The 24,456-nt window shown below is 38.9% G+C and overlaps 2 protein-coding genes across 4 annotated transcripts in view; one reads left to right on the top strand and one right to left on the bottom strand.

The window, feature by feature from the left end:
- Positions 1–3,060, bottom strand: part of Naa40 (N-alpha-acetyltransferase 40) — a 14,589-nt gene extending 11,529 nt beyond the window's left edge. The window contains exon 1 of the mRNA XM_071695398.1: positions 2,925–3,060. Within this exon, the coding sequence (XP_071551499.1) occupies positions 2,925–2,930 (6 nt within the window). The 5' untranslated portion in view covers positions 2,931–3,060. The remainder of the gene's footprint in view (positions 1–2,924) is intronic.
- An 8,254-nt stretch (positions 3,061–11,314) lies between these two features.
- The window catches only part of LOC139766569 (mitogen-activated protein kinase 14-like), an 84,125-nt gene continuing 70,983 nt past the window's right edge, over positions 11,315–24,456 (top strand). For 2 of the 3 annotated variants that reach the window (XM_071695390.1, XM_071695391.1), the window contains exons 1-2: positions 11,315–11,550; positions 20,516–20,645. In XM_071695390.1, the coding sequence (XP_071551491.1) occupies positions 11,441–11,550; positions 20,516–20,645 (240 nt within the window). In that variant the 5' untranslated portion in view covers positions 11,315–11,440. The remainder of the gene's footprint in view (positions 11,551–20,515; positions 20,646–24,456) is intronic. The other variant, XM_071695389.1, reaches the window with a different exon arrangement.

Below are 24,456 nucleotides of genomic sequence, written 5' to 3'. Positions count from 1 at the left end.
GGACTTAGATGAAGATAAGGAAGTACTAATTTTTGATTAATGTAAAAGTATATAATATATTGTCATCTGCTGCTTTCTGCCATGTTAAGAACTTTCACCAAAACTCATTTGTTTAAACTCGAACACAAACAGTGCACAAACCTCCCAGAAACACAATGTAAATTTGAGAACATAAATCATGTATTTTTTAAAATAACTTACAAAATAAGGTAAATGTCTGATACAAACACAATGTAAATTTGAGAACATAAATCATGTATTTTTTAAAATAACTTACAAAATAAGGTAAATGTCTGATACATGGACGAGGAAGGTGAGGACTTCATGGGTTCTGCTGATTTCTGGATGTTTCAATTACATGTACTTACATTAATTAACCCCAACCTTTCCCTAGTCTTCACAGCCCCCTATTTTCCTGTTTGTAGGATATGAAAATAGAAAAATTATTATCACCTGCAAGTCTAATTCTATTCTTAATAAAGAAAACTAATATTACAAAACATTATACAAGGCATTCCAGTCTAAGTTCCCTTACTCCTTACCTCAAAAATTATGAAGTGAATATTCTTCACCATGACAAGACATAATAGACAACAATGTAGGCATATTTCAACAATGACATTGAAAATCATGGTAAATCTTGGCTCACAGAAAAATGGGTGTGTGGTTTCCGAAAGTTCTATTGACCTGTATAGGTGTTTAATCTGCTTTCACATTAACCTTACATTTTCCATAATCCTCATAGCCCTCCCCACCAAAAACAATTTGCAAGTGTCTCAGGATTTAGTAAGTCACTGATGACTGCATGCTCTGGAGCAAATATAACTAATTCTCATGAAATGCATTTAGTTTCCATTCTCAGTTAGGTCCAAGGCTAAATTGGATTCCTAAGTTAGGTCTTGTGTTAAGTATAAGTCTACTTTAGCTCTACATCGAAACTAGCAACTTATGTTTTAGGTGCTCTATTTAGTTCGTGATTAGAGAAACACCTCCAGGTCTTCCTCTGCTTATTCCAGCAGTAGGTTACCAGCTACCACTCTCTCTCTCAACACTAACATTCCCTCTCAGGCTACAATGCCCTCCCTTACCACCAACATGCCTTATACCCTGGCCACCACACTCTCCCTTACCACCAACATGCCTTATACCCTGGCCACCACACTCTCCCTTACCACCAACATGCCTTACACCCTGGCCACCACTACTTGTCTTCCATTCTAATGCATCCAGCCTCCCAGTTTACCACACCCTCCCTCACCACTATACCCTGAATGGCAAAATGCACTGTTCAGTGGGTTCAACCACTCACTCAAACCATTTTCCATATTCATACCTCCCATATTGCTAGCACAGCCTTCTCACTCAACAATAAAATATTTTCCCAAAAATATATACCCTCAGCAGCCAGTAATTTCTCTCCTCACAAGGAAATGGTGTACTGGTTTTAGTTATAATGCAACTGGCAACTTCCTTGACAAGTGTTCATAGACAGACAGACAGGAATGTCTTTTTCTAGTATAGATTAAATATGGCGATAGTAGTATATAAGGAAAACTGTTTGGTTAGAACGTAGAAGGAAGTAGTGCACCAGTAAATAAATCAACAAATAATAAAACACCTCATATAACTTCCCTTGCAATCAAGGTTTATCTTAATATTCAATATTTTCGTCCAGTCACACTCATGAATATGCACCATCATCATGGCACTATATGTCAACACATTGATAATACAGTAAGCAGCCATGTGATCCCCACAAGTTACAAATATTGGTATATTTATACAATCATTTCTCCAACGAGGTAAGGTTTTTATATGTTATGTTATTTCAAAACTTTATTAACTTTTACGCGGAATAACCCCACGCTTTCCTCGATGAACATAATCTCTCTCACCTAATCTAACAGAGCTCAATAAAATATTATGCTCCATATCATATTCCACGACTAACACTGTACCCTCTTTGCACCAGCAATGAAGAACACAGTCAGTCAATATTCAATTATTCTATGTTAAGTCATTTGGTTCTGAGGTTAGACCTTGGGTTACAATATTAGGTTTATTCCTAAGACAAACTTAGACTAGGACCTAAGTTAAGTCCTTAGGTATGATCTTAGGCTGTGTTAGGTTTTTAGAGCCTAACATAGGACTTAATGAAACTCCTACAACTGGACCCCGCCCATTGATACTGAACCTAAGGACAGAACTTAGGATCCACGATTGAATGTACCCTAAACTAATGGTCTACCCTATGACAACCTAACCTACATACGCGTTACGAGATTTTACATGAACCTAGCTCTACTGGTTCTAGAGCCTGGAGATGGAGGATATTACTGGGGACATACTCAATTACAGAGCTGAATTCTGGTAGAAGGTACTGCCTACCTATAGTACAAGCTCTTTCTCAGAATCATTGTAGTTTAAGTTCGGTCACGAAATTAGCTCTAAAATCACAAAGTATGCTTTGTTCAAACAGAACTTATCAATCCTCGCTTCAAAAGAAACCCTGTATTTACAGCCACAGGATACAGGGAGAAAGAGAATATTATCTTATTCACTCTCCCTTAATCTTCATTCATTTTTCCACAGAATATCCTAACATTTTACTCGTAATTCTGTTCTATTCCACTCGAGATAAAAGAATAAAGGAAAATACGTTTTCTGTTAAGTGTGAGAATACACTGAGAAACTTATGAAAAACAGTACTCTGCCACTTGGTCTGGGGTGATATTTCTGTAGTTTTCCTATGTATGAGGTCAAATTTGGCGGTCTTGCACATACAGCAGCCCATGTTGCCTTTATTCACCTAATAACTTTTCTGCCATGAAGACGCAAAACAACACAACTGCTGCCTCGATTCATCCAAAACGAGGCAAGAATAATATTCATGCAGACAATTGGCAACATATCCACCTACGTACATTCATTTTGTTGTCTCAGTAGATGGTGTTGCCGTGCTAAAATCGTTTGGTCTCCTTAGGGTTGTATGGCTATTCTTCGTCCAGCGTATACCTACGGCAAGAACCATGTGTAGCGAACACTTCTCGTCTTCACAACACGAACAGATGTGATCATGTGAGCGCACGAAATTACTGGCACAAATTCAATATAACCTACAATATTTTCGCTGAATAATTAAAAGTCTACATATATCAAAAGCCTTTATGCCTTAAATATCATACATTTTTTTTCCCGGTAGCATTTATCTAGGAATTTTCATTAAATTTATTTGATATCAAAAGATGGATCAGATATCATGCACGGTAAATCTATGGCATGTCTATCTAACCTGTGCACAGTGTTCTTTAAATGTTGTCAATAGAATGATTGCTAATGCACATGAGGTAAAAGGTACAATGAAAGGAAAACGACACCTGGATAATGCAACACACCTAAAAATATTGGAACCTTTCCCGCTCGACATGTTATTTTTCAAGCACGTATCTTTAGTTGGGTGCAGCGAGCTTGCAAGGACCTCAGCACCAAAATGTTAGTTTATTGATGTCATCTTGGGTTCTATACATCACCTGTGTCAGGTATGGACTGAAAGAGTTATATGAAAACTTGAGTAGCGACAACGTGTTTAATCGGGTAATATAAAGAGATGATGTGGGCCAGGGTAGGGCTTATGGCAGGAAGGCGGAGTCAAAAGTCTCATGATGGAGTTCTGCTCGCGAAGAATCCAAGGAATCCTTGAGCCAGAGTTTCATGGCATGAGACATCAAATACACCCCATAAGCTGTGTGAAAGGTGTTCATTCACTTTTGTGGGGAGGTTCACTTGCTTAGGATACATATGCACTGAGGGTACAAGCGCATGATCATAACATACCTCTTATTATTCAGGTGTTTGGAATGATACCATTTTGGAACTTTTGCAGAGGTGTTATAATCCATAATGTAATACTCTAAGAGCAAAGGCGGAAATGAAGGGGGATAACAATATAACAATGGTTTCATTCCCTTTGCGAAACCACCAATTTACTCAACACAGCTATTGAAAGCTATTATTTCAGTACTCTGAAATCAGTGTGTACAGAAGTCAGTAGAGATTTTATACTATAGCCTCTACTCGGAGTCTATCCTACATCTTATTTGATATTCTAGATGAAATGTATGCAATAGGTTTTGTGATGGTTAATTTCAATGGACAGCAGTGCCGATATGCATCACAAGATGACATTTCTCCAGCTAACGTGTCAGCGCAGATGGCTGATCTTAATCCAGCTGCATAATCTGATAGTTGTAGTAAAGATGTATGCCTTACCACTAATATTTAGCATGCAACACCATGTCAGCTTGCACAGATCCATGGTTAAAAGCATAGGAGTCACTGTGCGCTGATTTCTCAGTGGAGGCAAAGATGGTTTCATTTGTGATTCCAGTAAGGAGGAATGTTCTATTTTTTCTTTATGCCATGGGTTCAACCTATCTGGGGACGTGAATATAGTGGCATGACAGCGGTAGGTCTTTTACAGTATATAGTTATATCTAACCTCATTAATATTCGTAGTAAGCCATGTATCAAATAATCCATATTATAGTACACGGTGAATAGTATGTGGTCAATTAAAGCATCACTGCAAAATCTCTCAATATTGCTGGAGACGAGATTTTCAGTGTTTTGATTAAGAAAATATTTTGGTTAGCATAGAGCTAGGAGTCAATTCTTCCCAAGATGATGATTGCTTTGTACACGTAGATCCAGTATGGATGACCCACATTGCTTCATTTTGTAATGATCTGTGGATTTTACGTTTAGAATTCGGGGAACTGATTAGTTATAAAATATGATGACTGTAGAACTGACCAACGTAGTGTAGAAAAGTGTTGCATACTAACATTTATTTCAAGAGGTTTTAGCCTTTCTCTTAGTCTCCTCCAAAATTCCAGCTACGTTGGAGTTAGGATGAACATCGAGTTATTTTTTTCTTGGTCACAGAAACACTGTGGGTATAGATGATAAACAAAGCTTTTCATCTGACATCTTTAGTCAACTGAACAGCAAGATGCATATTCAGAGATCTTTTGATTAACTATTTACAACAAGATGTGAAGCCTCTGTTGTGCTTGTAAGGCAGTATAAATTCATAATTTATGACGACCTTATCAGCTTGGACATAAAAGAAACGATGTTAATCCATTTGTTTGCTTCAAAATGTAGAACTGAAGACCCAAAGTTTTGGCGTTCTGTGCGTAAAGTTCCCATGAAGATACCAGGTGCGTGTATGTTAAGATAGTCTCTCACCCAGGATAACTAGAGTCCTTGGACTCCAGGGAGTGTAAATCATCATGATAAAGATTTACTGTTAACAGTGTCAACCGCAGTTCTAAGGTCCACGAAAGTACACATCGCTCTTTGTTCTTGTCTCACGAAATTTCAGCAAAGTGAGTGTGAGTGATTCTACCACGTCAAAATCTATGCAGGTCAGGGTGAGTTCATTTTGAATCTGGTACATCAGACGGTCGACAAATCTTTCTAGAACTCACCATATGCGTGATGTAAGGGCTTCCTCCTTCCTGCAGCAGCGCCACAAGACCGCCTCCTTCCTCCAACAGCATCTTGAGGGCGCATTCCTTCTTCTGCTGTAGCACCACGAGATTACCAATTCCTTCCTGTGGCAGGACTACCAGACTCCCTCCTCTCTCCTTCAACCGCACCACTGGACCGCTTCCTCCCTCTAGCAGCACCACGAGATCGCTGCCTCCATCCTCCAGCAGAACCATGAGATCGCCGCCTCCCTCCTCCAGCAGCACCACGAGATCGCCGCCTCCCTCCTCCAGCAGCACCACGAGACTCCTGCCTCATCTCTCCTGCACCAGCACCACGCGACTCCTGCCTCATCTCTCCTGTACCAGCACCACGAGACTCCAACTTCACTTCTCCTGCACCATGAGACTCCTGCCTCAACTCTCTTGCACCAGTATTAAGGCAGTCATGCCTATCTTGCACAAGTGCAACATGAATCCGTCTCATTTCTGCGCTAGCGCTAGCGACTCATAACGCAGCTGCGCTATCAAGGACTTATCAATAAAGCAGTGATATGCTGCAATAGTTTCTTTCTCCATCTCGTAGTCTACCACCATCACGGAATGAATCAGGTAACCCTCAACACTTAAAACCTGAAATGAAATGATGACAAAGCTGCGTTCACTACTTGAGTTGCACGAAAAATTAAAAACGGCACGAGACGTCATCCCTTAACTCTTAAATCAGGACAACCTACGCATTTCTAGGAATAAAAGAAATATGGTAATTAGAATAAGTTGCAAAATATTGAATCATGAAGCACTGTTGTGCTTCAGATTAGGCGAAAAACTCTCTTGGGTGCAAAGAAATATTCGCTAACAATTTTTTGTACCTATTCTTCTTAGCGCGCGAATGGATGGATATGCTCGCTGCCTGAACTGCTCGCTCGATGTGTGCGTTGTCTCGAGACCAGCAACAATATCGCTCGTTGACTGACGCGGGAAACCTGTCATTCGTAAACAATAAGAGATTACGAGCCTATATTCTTTTTAGTAAACATAGATTCATTTTGGATTTGATAAGAATTTTGGGATTAAACCTTTTACAGTTCTCTTAGCAATAAATGGATCTGATTCGTTGCAGATTCATATATTGTCGAGGAAATTGTAAAGTTATATCAATTGTTCTCGAGTTAATTTCATATTATGTAAGTCAACATTGTGCCCGGTTTTACCCAAGTGTGGGCATTCGGGAGATGTCAGGTCAAGGTCAGGTGGACGGTGGGTCACGCAGACCCTTGTGCCAACTGCGCCTCTAACTGATCAGAGGGTCACTTGACCCTGGTCCATATTTCCTCCGGTTCTGTTTTCTATCTGTGTAACTAATCCTCTGAAGATGTGGTAATACACGAAAGCACTCAGGATTCTCGTGTTTCCATTTCCTTGTGTTTCTGCATTTATGAAGTCACGTGTTTGTTGTGATTATATATATATATATATATATATATATATATATATATATATATATATATATATATATATATATATATATATATATATTCCATACTATTCGTCATTTCCCGCGTTAGCGAGGTAACGTTAAGAACATTAGAACTGAGTCTTAGAGGGAATATCCTCACTTGGCCCCCTTCTCTTCTTTATCAGAAATAGTATATATGCACACACACACACACACACACACACACACACACACACACACAGGGAGAGAGAGATTACCATGGGGTTGGACTATCTGACCTCGTTTGTCACCCTTAGATCACGACGGCAGGAATCCTTCACAGACCAAGTCTGCCATTAATTTACCACATTTGAAATGTTTTTAAAGGAACCTGCTTGTAACAAGACACCCATACTTTTCTTTTCAGAATGCGGCAGATCGAACTTATAACTATGGAAATCTATATCTAAATGGTGGATAAATGTGGCTTTATGTTGGAATAAGGTACTTTGATATTCACAGCTGCTAACAGTGTACAGAAGTTGGTTAATATATGTTGCCACCCGTTGCCCGTCCGACCAAGATAAAACTTTTCACAACCTTCGCAAGGTTTTTTTCTTTACGCACTACCAGTCACAACCTGAGTACTGTGTTGGATAAGATTGTTTTCGTAAAGTGTTGTTATATGTAAAAGCCACCTGGACATAAAGTCTTTTGAGATACAGGCTTTTGCATTTAAGACGGAGCAGTATCAAGGAAATTCTTTGGAATGGAAGGACAGGTGTTCATTGTTTACTCTGTGCTGTGTATCATTATGATATATATATTTTAGCTATTTTTTGATGCTGGTTTATGATCCTTTCCATGTACTGGGGATTTTTGCCTGGCTGTGAAAAAATTTCCACTTTATCATCTAAAAATTCATAGTTTGTAGTCTTACAGGCTCTCAGTAACATAGAAATGAGTACATAATTCTTGCCATCAGTATGGTAATGAGAACAGGAATGAACATAAGATAGAAAATAAAGATAGAAATATCATAACATTAGTATGACTCATCAATTCATATCTGTGACGACGTTGATATGATTTGTGACGTATGGAAATATTTCCTGAGGATCGGTCGGTACTGCTCTATCAGAATAACGGAATTTAAAAGCACAGGAACCATGTGTGAAAGGGTAACGACACGGGATCGTGAAGCCTTTCAAGATGAACGGATAGGGCATACGGTAACCGTTTTCTGATAGTATACAATTTACACGTACTTGCTTGTGTCAGACGTTATGCAATGAAGCTCATTTGCTATGACCTTATTGACATGTCTGTCTGCCATGTATATCATACAGCTCAAGAATTCATGTTTGTGCCATTATTGTTTGATTTAGCATGAGAGGTATTATAAGATATGTCAACTACATTTGTATATTGATTTTAAACTTGGGGGAACCTGGAATCTTATACAATCATCTGACTTAATGTTTAAATGCTGACTCACTATGAACTTAGGAAATGCATTTCTTGTGCATTTACTTAAACACCTCTTTCGGGCATAGCAACACCTGGCGATGACCCAAATGAAAAAAACTTGTAACAAATATTATCTAATATTGGTAGTTATTTAGACATTTAGAGTATACACATGTTATCTTGTTTAAAAGATGTTTCATACACAGTCATGTGAAAGAAGAGATTCCTGTAGCATATCAGTTTAATATTGCAGTGGAATTTACGGTGACAGGAAAGGGGGCAAATATGCTATTTCTAATTGATTCTCTTACAGTATAATGGCGAGGACAGTGTACGTAACAATGAAAGTGCGATTGTCATAAGTTGTAAGTTTTTCTTTGATTAGTATGAGTGAGGAATGACGGTTATGAGCAAATAATGGTCACAAGAATATACAAAGTTCAAGCGTGATGTGGGTAGGTGAGAAAGATTACAGAGGAACTAATGATTAGTAACTGTATATAAATGAGGTAGAATGGTAGAGACAATGGAAGGTCACTGGTAAAATGGAAGCTCAGTGTGTGTGTGTTACTGACATAGACAGCGTGAGGAGACAATGCTCCATCTTAGTGTAAACTGTATTCCTTGATTAAAGTGACAGTTCCTTTCTGTTTTGTTTAGATAATCATTGAACAGATTTCCACTGCTGTTATTGTATATATTGTGATTTTAACCTTGTGTAAATATATGGATTGCTTACAGGTAGGTTTGTATTTGTGTAGTAACTGTCTTTTATTTTTTTGACTTGTTGCAGTCACCCCCCCCCCCCACCTCAATAAAAGAAAAAAAAAATCACGCCAATGGCGTGAATCAAGTCAAGCATCGGTCATATGTTTACATTATATATTACATCTGGGAATAGTCCTTTCCCAAATTTTCAGTCTCCTACATTTCCACCCGTCACCTCTAGCTAACCACATATAACCTCAGTCACATCACAGCACCTTGAAACTGCTTGAGGAACAACAAATATGCAACACTTCACAGCACAATGAGAACACTGGCCCAATCGAAATAAGAATGTCTGCAATCTTTGAGGCATAAACCGTCTATTTCTTAAACCCTGACAAACATGAACCCACCCTGCAACCTTCCATTACCTCAAATGGTCAACCACTCCCACTCAATACAAGCTTAAGCATGCTTGGGTATCATATTCAACAAAAATGACATTCAATCCCTACTCTACAGCCATTAACACAAAGGCTATAAATATAGAAAATGCCTATCAGCACCATTTGTGGACAGGAAAGTGAATTCCATAGCATCTCATTCAAACAACTGATTTCCTATATCCAAACTGAAGCCTCGCCTGCCTGGTTATCCAACCTGTTGAAAGTGTCAAATATGCAACCGCAAAAAAGAGCAATTCGAAAAATCATCGCCAGCCTTACAACCATCAATATTTAACGCCTGCACAATGAATAAACAATGCTTCCAATATGGTGTCACCTTAATATACTCAGTTCTTTGAATGACACAGGAAACCTCCCACCCACATCACTTCGTAACCAACCACCAACCCCCGAGTCGAACCACCAAACCCCCGAGTCGAAATAAAAAGCATGTTCTGTTTTACACTTCACTAACCTATATTTACATATTCTCCCTTTCCCTCCCCCCCCCCCCCCCAAGAAAAAAAATGCAAAACATACACAATAATAATTCGACCGGCACTAAACAGCCGTCTTCCAACACAGTCTTAAAGGCAGTTCCTTCAGAAACACACCCATCTGAAAGTACCCCCCCCCCCTCCTAGGTTTGTACGACTCCCACTTTTTCGTTTGTGCTCTCTACACTACCCTTCCCTCTAACATAACAAACATTCATTCAGTTGCAGAACCCCTGGCTCATTTGCAAGATTTACCTTCCATACCGAAGGACACCGAACAATTATTTCTCAGTTAATAAAAACAACATCGCCACGCTTTTTGATTTGCAGTTGTGGTTGCGTCCAGTAGACTTGGCCGGCTTCCTGAGCGCTGCAGAATCCCCCACAGATCATGGAACAAACAACAAAATCAGTTTTACAGAATATCAAGAGCAAAGAAGTTTTGTTTACTGCTGTAACATACCTGAAAAGATGTAGCATGTAACCTTTTTTCACCCATGGTTTAGATAGGATTAAGTTACTAGAACACGTAAAAATATGCAGTAAAACGAAAGATTTGCTGCTCATCATGGATTCAGTTATTTGAAACACCTTTGTTGTTGTTTTTTCAGATCGAAGGTTATCTTTCCTCCCTGTAAGCAGAACCACATAAGTCCAATACTTTATAGTGTTATTCCTGGTTAGGAATACTGTATGACTGAAAATCTGAAAGATGTAAATTCAATGCACAAGAATTGAGACAAACGAATTCTACTTGGATATTTCCATAGGAAATGGTGCAATTATTGTAGATTTTACATTAATTATTGTAAAATTGATTATTTATACGTGTTTGCAGCATTTTTAGCATTTACCGGCTTGTTTCTATTGTGAGTGAAAAATATACACCCAATCATTGTACCATAATCATTGAAATTACCATCCATTTTCATTCATTTATAAGGATATGGTGGAATTATTTTTTTTCTAGGATAATCTATCAATAGTATATTTTATGTATCAATTCCAAATACCCTGAACTTGCAACCTTCTCAGAGTGATTACCTAATCCAAGGTTAATTTAAGCCTAAGGTTTGAATCGCATATATATATTTATTTTTTCAAGGATATCAAATGATATAATGAGAAGTAATACATGCAGTAGAAAAGCTCTTATAATAATGCAAATGGATTTGAGCTTATGAATTTCTTTTGCAAAAATGTTTAGAAATTTCGTGATAATACCTTTTGTGGCACCGGTGCTGGGTGGATAAGAGGTACTGGTGGCAACAGCGCCTTAGTAGTGGTCTTACTGTGGTGGTGGATGAATGACTGTGGGATCGATTGGTGAATGTTACTATTCAAATAACTCGAATTAATTTAGGGAAGGTTAAGTTTGTTAATTTAAAGATGCCTAAACCCGATTTCCATATTGTGGAGTTGAACAAGACGGAATGGGAGGTTCCCAAGCGATACTCAATGCTCTCACCCGTGGGGTCGGGGGCGTACGGACAAGTTTGGTGAGTACCAACATCTCAGTTTTTTGAAGGTAATGAAGTCTTTATGCCTCTTACAGGTCAGAGGTAGTCTCTCTTCTTAAGGGGATTTACATTTTGCAGTAGTCAGTAAAAGTATCTGAAGAAGTACCTAGGAATAGGAAATTCACAAGAAATTGACCTGCAACTGGTGTTGCATGCCAAGCCAGGTGGGAAGTAATGTGTCAGGGATCACCAATACAGAATTACATAGGTGTAGATACACTGTGGTGCATGTGAATTAGAAAGTTACGATACTTTGTGAATAGCACCGTAAGCCAGAATATACGGTAATTTTAACAAACGAACCCGATTGTATAAGTTGATAGATTTTAACGAAAGCAATGCCTATATCAGTGAGTCCCTTATACTCTGTAGAGTTCATATAGTGTGGGGTTTAACAACTTCTTGTACCTCGAGCTCCAAGAAGTTGTAAGTTCTCACAAAGTGGGCAGGGCAGAGTGTAAGGAATCGATTGATACCACTTTCTTCAACATCTATTGTGTCAAACGAGAAGATTTTCTCCGTTTAGTTTTTCTGGTTATTTTCCTCTTGTGTGCTAAGACACCATGGTCACATTTATTTACGGCTTTTGCAAAATTTGTATATGTTAATCAACGCTTTGTCGTCCAGCACCTCTTCAAATTTATCTTAGTAACCAAGCAGCTGAGAGAGTAATGATCTTCCTGCCATGAGCCCAAGTCTTGGGTCATTTATTCAGATTTTTTATTCCATAAGTCAGTTACTTTACACTTTTGGACTTACTCGAAAATTCTGATAATGTGTTGTCATTGCTATTGGACAGTTGTATTTTTGGATTGTTTTGCACCCTCCTTTGTGGAGCAGGGTGATGTTTCAACTCTCATGGATGATGCCAGAGTCCAGATTTTTTTCTTCAGAAATTGTTTAGTGTTTGTGCTAGTGGTATTATGCATTTGTATAATTGATAGAATTCTGGTAGTCTGGTCTTGGGACAATGTATTGGTATGTTCTCAGTGGCCCTAAGTCTAGAAGTGTTGAGATGAAATTTTGTATGTATATATATATATATATATATATGTGTGTGTGTGTGTGTGTGTGTGTGTGTATTTTATATTATTTAACCCACATTTTTCCTTATGCTGTATTCATAACCCTCATAAGCATTGCTTTATTTAATATCATGAAATCATGATGCTTTGTATCATTCTTTGGGATTCTTACTACAGTCCCTACACATTCTCCTAGTATTGCAAAAGAAAATTACTCAATATTTTTTTGAAAATGATCTGGTAATCAATATTTTTTTGAAAATGATCTGGTAATTTATCATTTCTCCTGTGCTAGTAGAGTCAGGTTGTCTACTTCCATTTGCAAAGGGTGGTGAAAATGTAGGAATGATATTGTATGGTTGTCTAACCTCTCACCTTCTCCATTTTGCCTCTTCATACATCCTATATTGCTGGCCCAACCTTCTTGTTGAGCAATAGCATATCCTACCCCCGTAGGGCCAAGGAAATGGATGATGTATTAGCAACTTTGAATGTGAGTCACTGTGCATGGAAACTTCTTAAGTGTGTTTACAGAGGCAAGACTGGACTACTTTTCTACTATGTAGATATAACAGAATGTATTGTAACAAAGTTTAATATTTTCCTAAATTTAGACCACCCAAGGATCCATCAATTCTTTCTCTTCAAGAAAATTGCATAAGACATGGGCAACTGTGTATGTGGGCTAGTTGGCATGGATATGACAACTTCCATTGTTTTTCTAGACAGGGCCAACCACTTTTTTATAGTATAGAAATCGCGGCTGCAATGGGAGAAGCGACTTTTTCATACGGTTTGTTGATTTATTTTGCAAGTGCATCATCTGCTTATTCATTATCCCAACATTTTCCTGGATGTTTATAACCCTCAATACTATAACCTTATTTGATATCAAAGAACAAAGGAAAATTATCCACATTATGGTCTATGGCTTTTGTTTTCTAATAATTACCTACCTTTACAAAACAAAAGCACTCAAAATTCACTGCTCAGAATTACATTCCATCACTTTTATTCTCTTCCTTGAACTCCTTGAACATTAAATATCCAGAGCTGATAGTAACGTCTAAATTGGACTTTACTTAAGAATACATCTGATAGTGGAAATGTTATGTGTATGATTGAAAATTCTGTTTTTTGTAAGATGGATTAAGTGGAAAGGTAAAGAAAATGGTTGTTAACTCATCACACACAGATTTATTATGAACAATTTGTGACTAGTCACTGGCTTAAGATTTTTTTTTCCGTAGCGCTTGATATTACAGTGATTGATATTACAGTTTGATTCTTTGAATTGAGCTAGATTTTTGAAAAATTATATTTTTCTTGACAAAGTGGATCTTTGTCATGAATGAAAAAGAGATTTAAGAGATTTTCTCCTTTTTGGGGTAGTAGCTTGCTCCTATTGTCTTCAGAATTGTTACTGTAGTTTCTCTTGAAGAACACCGAGAAGGACAGCATGCATAGTAACTTGGGAACAAGTTCCTGAAGAAATTTGAAGCTGATTCCTGCCGCCCAAGGCTGCACTACTTCCAGTCGCAGAGAAATGTGGATTCCTTTGGAGTGATGTAGTCTCTGACATGAATTAACCTCCAGTGATACAGCCATGCCAAAGGTGACTTTTCACTTGTGGTGTAACCTTGAGCAGGCAGAGTCCAATAACACACACTCACATATATATATATATATATATATATATATATATATATATATATATATATATATATATATATATATGACTCATGGTGAGGTGCCTGAGGATTGGCGGAATGCTTGCATAGTGCCATTGTACAAAGGCAAAGGGGATAAGAGTGAGTGCTCAAATTACAGAGGTATAAGTTTGTTGAGTATTCCTAGTAAATTATATGGGAGGGTATTGATTGAGAGGGTGAAGGCATGTACAGAGCATCAGATTGGGGAAGAGCAGTGTGGTTTCAGAAGTGGTAGAGGATGTGTGGATCAGGTGTTTGCTTTGAAGAATGTATGTGAGAAATACTTAGAAAAACAAATGGATTTGTATGTAGCATTTATGGATCTGGAGAAGGCATATGATAGAGTTGATAGAGATGCTCTGTGGAAGGTATTAAGAATATATGGTGTGGGAGGCAAGTTGTTAGAAGCAGTGAAAAGTTTTTATCGAGGATGTAAGGCATGTGTACGTGTAGGAAGAGAGGAAAGTGATTGGTTCTCAGTGAATGTAGGTTTGCGGCAGGGGTGTGTGATGTCTCCATGGTTGTTTAATTTGTTTATGGATGGGGTTGTTAGGGAGGTAAATGCAAGAGTTTTGGAAAGAGGGGCAAGTATGAAGTCTGTTGGGGATGAGAGAGCTTGGGAAGTGAGTCAGTTGTTGTTCGCTGATGATACAGCGCTGGTGGCGGATTCATGTGAGAAACTGCAGAAGCTGGTGACGGAGTTTGGTAAAGTGTGTGGAAGAAGAAAGTTAAGAGTAAATGTGAATAAGAGCAAGGTTATTAGGTACAGTAGGGTTGAGGGTCAAGTCAATTGGGAGGTGAGTTTGAATGGTGAGAGGCTGGAGGAAGTGAAGTGTTTTAGATATCTGGGAGTGGATCTGTCAGCGGATGGAACCATGGAAGCGGAAGTGGATCATAGGGTGGGGGAGGGGGCGAAAATTTTGGGAGCCTTGAAAAATGTGTGGAAGTCGAGAACATTATCCCGGAAAGCAAAAATGGGTATGTTTGAAGGAATAGTAGTTCCAACAATGTTGTATGGTTGCGAGGCGTGGGCTATGGATAGAGTTGTGCGCAGGAGGATGGATGTGCTGGAAATGAGATGTTTGAGGACAATGTGTGGTGTGAGGTGGTTTGATCGAGTAAGTAACGTAAGGGTAAGAGAGATGTGTGGAAATAAAAAGAGCGTGGTTGAGAGAGCAGAAGAGGGTGTTTTGAAATGGTTTGGGCACATGGAGAGAATGAGTGAGGAAAGATTGACCAAGAGGATATATGTGTCGGAGGTGGAGGGAACGAGGAGAAGAGGGAGACCAAATTGGAGGTGGAAAGATGGAGTGAAAAGGATTTTGTGTGATCGGGGCCTGAACATGCAGGAGGGTGAAAGGAGGGCAAGGAATAGAGTGAATTGGAGCGATGTGGTATACAGGGGTTGACGTGCTGTCAGTGGATTGAATCAAGGCATGTGAAGCGTCTGGGGTAAACCATGGAAAGCTGTGTAGGTATGTATATTTGCGTGTGTGGACGTGTGTATGTACATGTGTATGGGGGGGGTTGGGCCATTTCTTTCGTCTGTTTCCTTGCGCTACCTCGCAAACGCGGGAGACAGCGACAAAGTATAAAAAAAAAAAAATATATATATATATATATATATATATATATATATATATATATTTATTTATTTATTTTTTTTTTTTTTTTTTTTTTTTATACTTTGTCGCTGTCTCCCGCGTTTGCGAGGTAGCGCAAGGAAACAGACGAAAGAACTGGCCCCACCCCCCCCCATACACATGTACAGCCACACGGCCACACACGCAAATATACATACCTACACAGCTTTCCATGGTTTACCCCAGACGCTTCACATGCCTTGATTCAATCCACTGACAGCACGTCAACCCCTGTATACCACATCGCTCCAATTCACTCTATTCCTTGCCCTCCTTTCACCCTCCTGCATGTTCAGGCCCCGATCACACAAAATCTTTTTCACTCCATCTTTCCACCTCCAATTTGGTCTCCCTCTTCTCCTCGTTCCCTCCACCTCCGACACATATATCCTCTTGGTCAATCTTTCCTCACTCATTCTCTCCATGTGCCCAAACCATTTCAAAACACCCTCTTCTGCTCTCTCAACCACGCTCTTTTTATTTCCACACATCTCTCTTACCCTTACGTTACTTACTCGATCAAACCACCTCACACCACACATTGTCCTCAAACATCTCATTTCCAGCACATCCATCCTCCTGCGCACAACTCTATCCATAGCCCACGCCTCGCAACCATACAACATTGTTGGAACCACTATTCCCTCAAACATACCCATTTTTGCTTTCCGAGATAATGTTCTCGACTTCCACACATTTTTCAAGGCTCCCAGGATTTTCGCCCCCTCCCCCACCCTATGATCCACTTCCGCTTCCATGGTTCCATCCGCTGACAGATCCACTCCCAGATATCTAAAACACTTCACTTCCTCCAGTTTTTCTCCATTCAAACTCACCTCCCAATTGACTTGACCCTCAACCCTACTGTACCTAATAGCCTTGCTCTTATTCACATTTACTCTTAACTTTCTTCTTCCACACACTTTACCAAACTCAGTCACCAGCTTCTGCAGTTTCTCACATGAATCAGCCACCAGCGCTGTATCATCAGCGAACAACAACTGACTCACTTCCCAAGCTCTCTCATCTCCAACAGACTTCATACTTGCCCCTCTTTCCAGGACTCTTGCATTTACCTCCCTAACAACCCCATCCATAAACAAATATATATATATATTTATATATATTTTATTATACTTTGTCTGTGTCCTGCATTTGTGAGGTAGTGCAAGGAAACAGATGAAAGAATGGCCCAACCACCCTCATACAGATGTATATACATACACGCAAACACACGCACATATACATACCTGTACATTTCAGTGTATGCATACATATACATACACAGGCAAATACACATAGGAAAAGACAACAAAGGCCACATTCGTTCACACTCAGTCTCAAGCTGTCATGTGTAATGCACTGAAACCACAGCTCCCTTTCCACATCTAGGCCTCACAAAACTTTCCATGGTTCCCTGCATGTCATAGTTTTTCAAAAGAAGGAACAGAGGAGGGGGCCAAATGAGGATATTCCCTCAAAAGCTCAGTCGTCTGTTGTTAACGCTACCTCACTAACATGGGAATTGGTGAATAGTATGGAAAAAAAATATGTATGTATATATATATATATATATATATATATATATATATATATATATATATATATATATATGCTCCAAAAGCACAACTCTCTATCCACATCCAGGCCCCACAGACCTTTCCATGGTTTACCCCAGATGTTTCACTTGCCTTGGTTCAGCCCATTGACAGCACATCAACCCCAGTATACCACAATGTTCCAATTCACTCTATTCTGTACACACCTTTCACCCTCCTGCATTGTTCAGGCCCTGATTGCTCAAAATCTCACTCCATCCTTCATCCAGTTTGGTCTCCCACTTCTCCTTTTTCCTTCCACTTCTTTAATAAATGAGGAATATCCATATCATCAGTCCAGGCCCTACCCAACCTTTCAACATGTCCTTGGCATTTACCTGGAGGTCATCGAGCTATACAGCATAGGTTGGGTTCAAGCTGCTGGCTTGGAATGTTAGTTGACAAGGCAGTTGCAAGCTGTGGCGTGCAGGCCAACATAGCTTCCACAGTCCGGTTAATCTGGCACACATCATAAATATCCAGGGCCTTCTTAAATTTCTCCACCATGCATCCCATCTTTTTTTGATTTCTGCAGGCAACATGTATAGTCTTTAGACCTGTATTGTTGTATGTTTCCTTTGGATGCTTTTCACATCTCTTGGTTTTAGGGGTAGATTATTATAGTCCTTCATGCCTGTTTTGTCAGTGGAAACATTTCAGAGTGTAGGTTTGGGATCATGATTTCAAGAATTTCCAAGAGTAGATGATGTAATATATGTTTGCATTCCAAAGAGTACAATTTAAGTGATTTCTGTTGTTCTCAGTAGCTCAACTCCTTTACCATGTCAGTGCAGGCTCTGAATGTCTTCCATGAGCAAATTTAGGGTCTGGGATCTAAGCTTTCTCTATGTGATTTAATGTGTAAAATTTGCATTATAGTTATGCAACCAAGGCAAAATGCCTACACTTCTTTTTTTATTGATATACTTTTGAGATTCTGTATTACCAATTACTTATTTTCAGTATTTTTCTCCTACTTAATGTTCCCACAAGCATGAGAGACATTCTGTTGGGTATTTTAAGGATAATCAGGGGAAGGACCCTCCACCCATCAGTATTTCCCATGAGGAAACATGGGTCTCCATCAACCTTCACTTACCTCTCATCCATAGTAGAGGAGGCTCACTCACTTCATAACCACCCTTGGCCAATTAGAGACTGCTACTGGGAGGATATCATGAGTCACTTGGTCTCTGTTGGTAGCAACTTGCAAGATTGCAGGCATCAACCCATAAACCTCTTAATTCCAAAGATTATGCTGTGTATAGGTAGTTGTCTTATTGCCATCAGACACAGTGGCACCAGCATTGTTCATTGAAAAGGAGGCTTTCATTGGTTCTGCCCATAGGGAGTGGTATTAGATGTGGGAGCACTTGCAACAAGCACTTTGTTTTGAGAATGGAATTGATGAAACCTGATTTATCTTTTTTCTGCAGAAAAAGTTCTTTGGAACCAGCTTTTCAATGCAGTTTATTAATGTTGGTAGCCCCAAATTGGGACAAATAACCTTTTGTCACCAGAGAATCTAGTAGCTTGACATTCTACTTGGTGATACCTCAGGTTCTTGTAGACAATTCACTTTTTTTTTTTTTTTTATAAGATCTCAACCTCCAGTCCTGAATTCTGGTATTGTGCATATAGATTTTTTTTTTTTTTCAAACACTGCAAAAGAAAGAAATTGAAAAAATATTTGACCACCTTTTACTGAACATTCTCCCTTCCACAGGAAGATAGTGCCAGTCTGTTTTGAAAGCAAATCAGTCTGTCCTGTAAACCTTATATTTAGAGTCATCTGTAGCCTTTTTCGTAAACAAAATAAGGCTAGTTCCCATCAAGAACCCATCTTTGGGTTTTAGTATTAATCTGACTTGCCTTATTTGCAATGAATTCCTCCAGTGTTTCTTTCTGAGCAGACTGATTGTTTTGCCCCTACAGCCCAAGTAGGAGCCTTTAAAGTACTACTTACTATATTAGTTTTCTGACTGTTTAGTTCCTCAGTATTGTTTTATAGAAACTTTTTCTCATAGCGTTTATCTCTGGGAGGAGAGTAATGCCCAGTTAATCTCTAATAGACATACTGGACCACACTAGTGTTTATTGAAGGGACCAATTACTTGAAACTCCTTTTGGTGAGGCATATATCAACATGGAATAAAAAAAGTTATTGTATTGGTTTACCTGGTTTTGCATGAGTGAATTTTGTGTGGAAGCTTGCCTTTACCTTACCATTCTTGAAGAACCCTTCTTGAAAAGAAATTGGGAAAAGAAGCTTTTGGCAGTCTTCTAAACACTGTTGTCAGCTGTTACCTTACTTTAGACGATATGGATCTACCTGATTCGGCTTAAGAGATTCTTCCTTCAGGAAAGATAAATTCCAGGTGCCTCTGTCTTATGTGGAAGTTTTTTCAAAACCCTCCTCCTTCATGTGGGTATGCTCGTATACCCGCAGGACAAACTGCAGTGGAGATAAATATCAGTCTCAAAATCTCAAAAGTAGAGAAACCTCTTTTTGTCTGAGGTGATGGCCTGCTAATATATTTTCCTGGATTACCCTGTCTTGCTCTGCATTACCCTCTCTCTTTTTCAAAATTTTTTTTGTGTACCAACTGTGACTCATTTTGAGTTGTTGTCTACAATGTGCATGTTATGTGAGCTGGTAATGGCTGGAACCAAGTGGTTCAAGGACATCATCCCAGTGGTAGTCTTTGGTTGCTCATGGGCGAGCTGAATACAAGCAGGATTCCACTGCCATGGGTGTGCTTCATCACTGGAAATAGCTACTGAGGATTGAATAGTGCTAATATTTATTATCCTCGAGATATCCAGTGGAATGTCTCCCCTGCACACAGGACACAGCCTCAGAGAGAAAAGGTTTTTCAACTTTTGAAATTTTTATTTTTAGATTTTTCATTTTCCATCCTCATCCCATTGAGGTTAAAATAATAAATCTTTTTTATTTCTTTCAGTTCAGCTTTAGACTCCAAAACAAACACCAAGGTAGCTATTAAGAAACTGGCTCGTCCCTTCCAAACACACATCCATGCGAAGAGAACGTATCGGGAGCTTCGCATGTTAAAACACATGGACCATGAAAATGTAAGTACAATATAATACAATTTTGAGTCTGGAAGGTAGTTATTTGTAGAGTCTGAATATGAAACAGCTATGATATGAGTCTTATGAGTTTTATATGAGCCTATTTTGCAGAACCATGGAAGAGGGAAAAATTGGAATTGCTAGACATTTCTGTTCAGATACTGGCCTGGAATTAGATTTTCTACTGCATTAGCTCACTTGGTGCAGTAAAATCATCACCCTGTACCCAGTTCTGTCCTTATGTGGAACTGAGCTCTGACAAATAACTGTGTTTTGAAACAGATGGACAGATCTTCATTTGTTCACATCCAGTTTCTTGCTGCAATTTGTAATGCTCTGAACCTAGAGCATGCCATCCATTCTCATGCCACACACTCTATTCCATGGTTTCACCAAATCACAGCCTGTAGAGTCTGAATGTGAGACAGCTATGATATGAGGCTTATGAGTTTTATATGAGCCTATTTTGCAGAACCATGGAAGAGGGAAAAATTGGAATTGCTGAGTACGAAAGGAATTTAACTTTTAACTTTATAATATACAGTTGACAAATTGTTTTTGCAATAATGGAGAAAGTCACCTGAAAAAGTTTGGGTTTGAATGTTTATCATTGTTATATGTAAAAATTTTAACTGTAGAAGCCCAGACAGACTGAAAGAGATGGGGTGGAAAGTCTAGTAAAAAAAGTGTTTTTTAGTTTTTTAATTATTTATGCTTATTAGTCTGCTTAACTATATGTAGGTCAGAATTTATTTGAGAGCCAGAAGAGTGAAAGGAAATGAGTAAGGGCACAGTTCATGCCAGGTCATAATTATTGGAAAAGACATGAGAAGGTAGAGAGTTCCAAAGCTTCACTGTACGTGCAAATCCTTATTAAAGTCATTTTGGCATTTTTGGTGATTCACTTGATGTGTACTCCCTACAGACCATATGAAAGTTATGAACAAAATTGGTATTCCAACTGGAATATGAAGTAAATCGAGAGGTGATGAGCACAGAAGTGCTGAAGAAGCAACATAGGAAATTTTTAAGTAAAGAAATTAGGTTATATCACATTTGAACACAATAAGCATAGTGATAGTCTTTACTGTATTTCATATATCTGCCAGTAGTTGCCTATGGACCTCTTTTGGAAAGGGTCCTGATGTTACCCAGGATCCTTCTCCAGTAGCAGGGACAGGATGGACTCTTTTGAAGTGATAAGTTTATTGATGAGACTGTACTCTTTCTTCATCTGACAGTGGTACAGCCTTAACGAAGGTGACTTCATTTGTGGTGTAACTTTGAGCAGGCAAAGTCCGTTAGCACCATATATTTCACATGTGAACACCGTTATTTTGTTTTTTCTCAGTTTCATTGTGAATGCTGAACAAGTGATTTATTTTGGTATGATGAGGTGGCTAGGAAAGGACTGAAATGTGAAAAGATCACTTGTTTCAATGTGAAATTATAGGAGAAACTGGAAAGCAGCAATCATCATATAAGTAGAATACAAGAAATGTGCATATGATCCAATTTCATGTTAACTTGTGTTTTTCTTTGTATATGTGTTCAGTTTCATGGTTAATGTTGAACATCTGACTTCTAATTTATAAGGTTGGTTCTTGAATAAAAACATGGTTAGGAACTGCATTAAGGGTGACAGTGTCTGTAATGTGAGGCCGGTGTCTGAGTGTGGGAAAGTGTGTTAACTGAGTTAAGAGGAGGTGTGAACAAAAGGAAAAGGGTGAAGTGTAGGATGGTGTCTAGATAGGATAGTGTGTGTTATTTTGCATGGGAAGAACTTGGAGGAGGTGAAGTTCTATTAGTATCTGGGAATGAATATGGTAGCAGATGGAACTATAGAGGCTGAAAGAAGTCATTGGTCAGGAGAGGAGGCTTAGTTCCTAGGTTCATTGATAATTGTAGTTCAGTGTATACTGAGGCATAGATAGGTGTGTTTGTGATTCCAACTGTGTTGTATGGATGTGAGTCTTGGGTCATGGATGCTTAAGAAAGTAAAATGATGGACATGTTGGAAATGAAATGCTTGGGGATAGTATTTGGTGTATGAGGTAGGTTGACTGTGTAAGAAATGAGTGTAAGAGCAAGATGTTGTGATAAGTGCAGTTTGATTGAGAGAGGTAATGAGAGTTTGCTGAAGTGGTTGGTACATATGGAGAGGATGAGCAAGAAGGGTTTGATTTAGAGGATTTATGCATCAGAAGTGGAGGGAGCAAGTAAGTGGAAGCAGCAGACCAAGGAGATGGAAGGATGGAGTGAAAGATGAAAGAGCCTTTTGGGATATCATGACCTGGACATTTAGGAGGATGAGAGGCATACATGGAGTTCAATGAATTGGATTGATGTGGTTCATGGGGACGAAACATCAATGGCTGAAGCAGTCATATGATATCTACATTCTAAGGTGGAAGGTGGCAGTTTTAAGGCTTGCATTCCGTTGTTTTACCTTCCTTAAAAAGTACTGATTTTCTTGCTTTTTGTTGCAAAGTTCCTAATTTTTACTTTATTCATCATAGTGTGTTTGTCAGACTTGTATGTTTGTAAGTGAGGCCATGGTTGGTTTGTTCCTGATGCCAGCTCACCAAGGCAGGATATAGCATATGTATACTATATATATGTAAAAGAATAGTGCATATCACTTTATATAGGTATGTGTACATTAATGAATTTGAATGTATACATGCATGAGTGTGTATGTGTGGATGGTTAGGGTAGTTGTAAGGAAATCATGTAATCAGTAAGTGATAAAGTATAGATAACCTTAATGAATAGCATGTGCATTAAGAGCATAGTACCCTAGAACTTCTGTCCCTTCCCACTAGATAACAGTGTTCTGTAGATATGAGTGTTAAACAAAATGAATATAGCCTATCCCATATTGACTGTGATAAGAAGTGATGACCTTTGCTGTTACTGTGATAGTTGTCTGTATTATGATAGATGTACATAAATGAATAACAGTTAGGTTGGTTATCTTTAGGTACATTTTTTGCATTTACTCAGATGAGTTTTGGTCTTAGGTGATGGTGATGGTTTGGTTTATTTTAGAAAAGATCTCCAGCAGTTTTGCAAGTAGGTTGTTTGGGTTTTTGATAGATGGCATTTCTTAGTGATTGCAGCAGTGAATCCTCTGGACTTGTTCTGTACTTGTTTTCACATTTGAGGTAGCACTAGGAATGGATGAGGAAAGGCTGCATTCGCTCACATCCATTCTTTAGCTGTCATGTCCAGTGCACCGAAACCATATCCACCTGGCCACAGTCAGGTCCCACAGACCTTTCCACGGTTTCCCTTGGCTGCTACACATACCTTAGTTCAGTCCATTGACAGCATGTTGACCCCTGATATCCTATGCATGCCCTTCACTCTGCAACATGTTCAAGCCCTGATCACTCAAAGTCTTTTTTACTCCATGCTTCCATCTCCAGTTTGGTCTCCTTCTTGTTGTTGTCCCTTTTGCTTCTGACACACATGTATCCTTTTTGTCAACCTCTTACTCTTTTTCTCTATATGTTGAAACTGTTTCTGCACACACTCTTCAGCTCTCTTGACTACCCACATACTATTACTACACCTCTTTTTAACCATGTTGTTACTGGATCAACCACTTCACTACATAGTTCTCAAACATTTGACTTCCAAATCATCCACCTTCCTCCATATATCCTTATCTATATCCCATGGCTCTTATCCATGCAACATTGTTGGGACTTCTGTACCTTCAGACATACTCATTTTTGCCCTCCCACACAACAACCTCTCTTTTCACACATCTTTTTAATGCTCCCAGAACCATCTCCCTTCATCC

The sequence above is a fragment of the Panulirus ornatus genome, chromosome 58 (assembly GCF_036320965.1).
Source record: "Panulirus ornatus isolate Po-2019 chromosome 58, ASM3632096v1, whole genome shotgun sequence".
Lineage (NCBI taxonomy): Eukaryota > Metazoa > Arthropoda > Malacostraca > Decapoda > Palinuridae > Panulirus > Panulirus ornatus.
The sequence above is the reverse complement of the archived record's forward strand: the minus strand, read 5'-3'. Positions and strand labels throughout refer to the sequence as shown.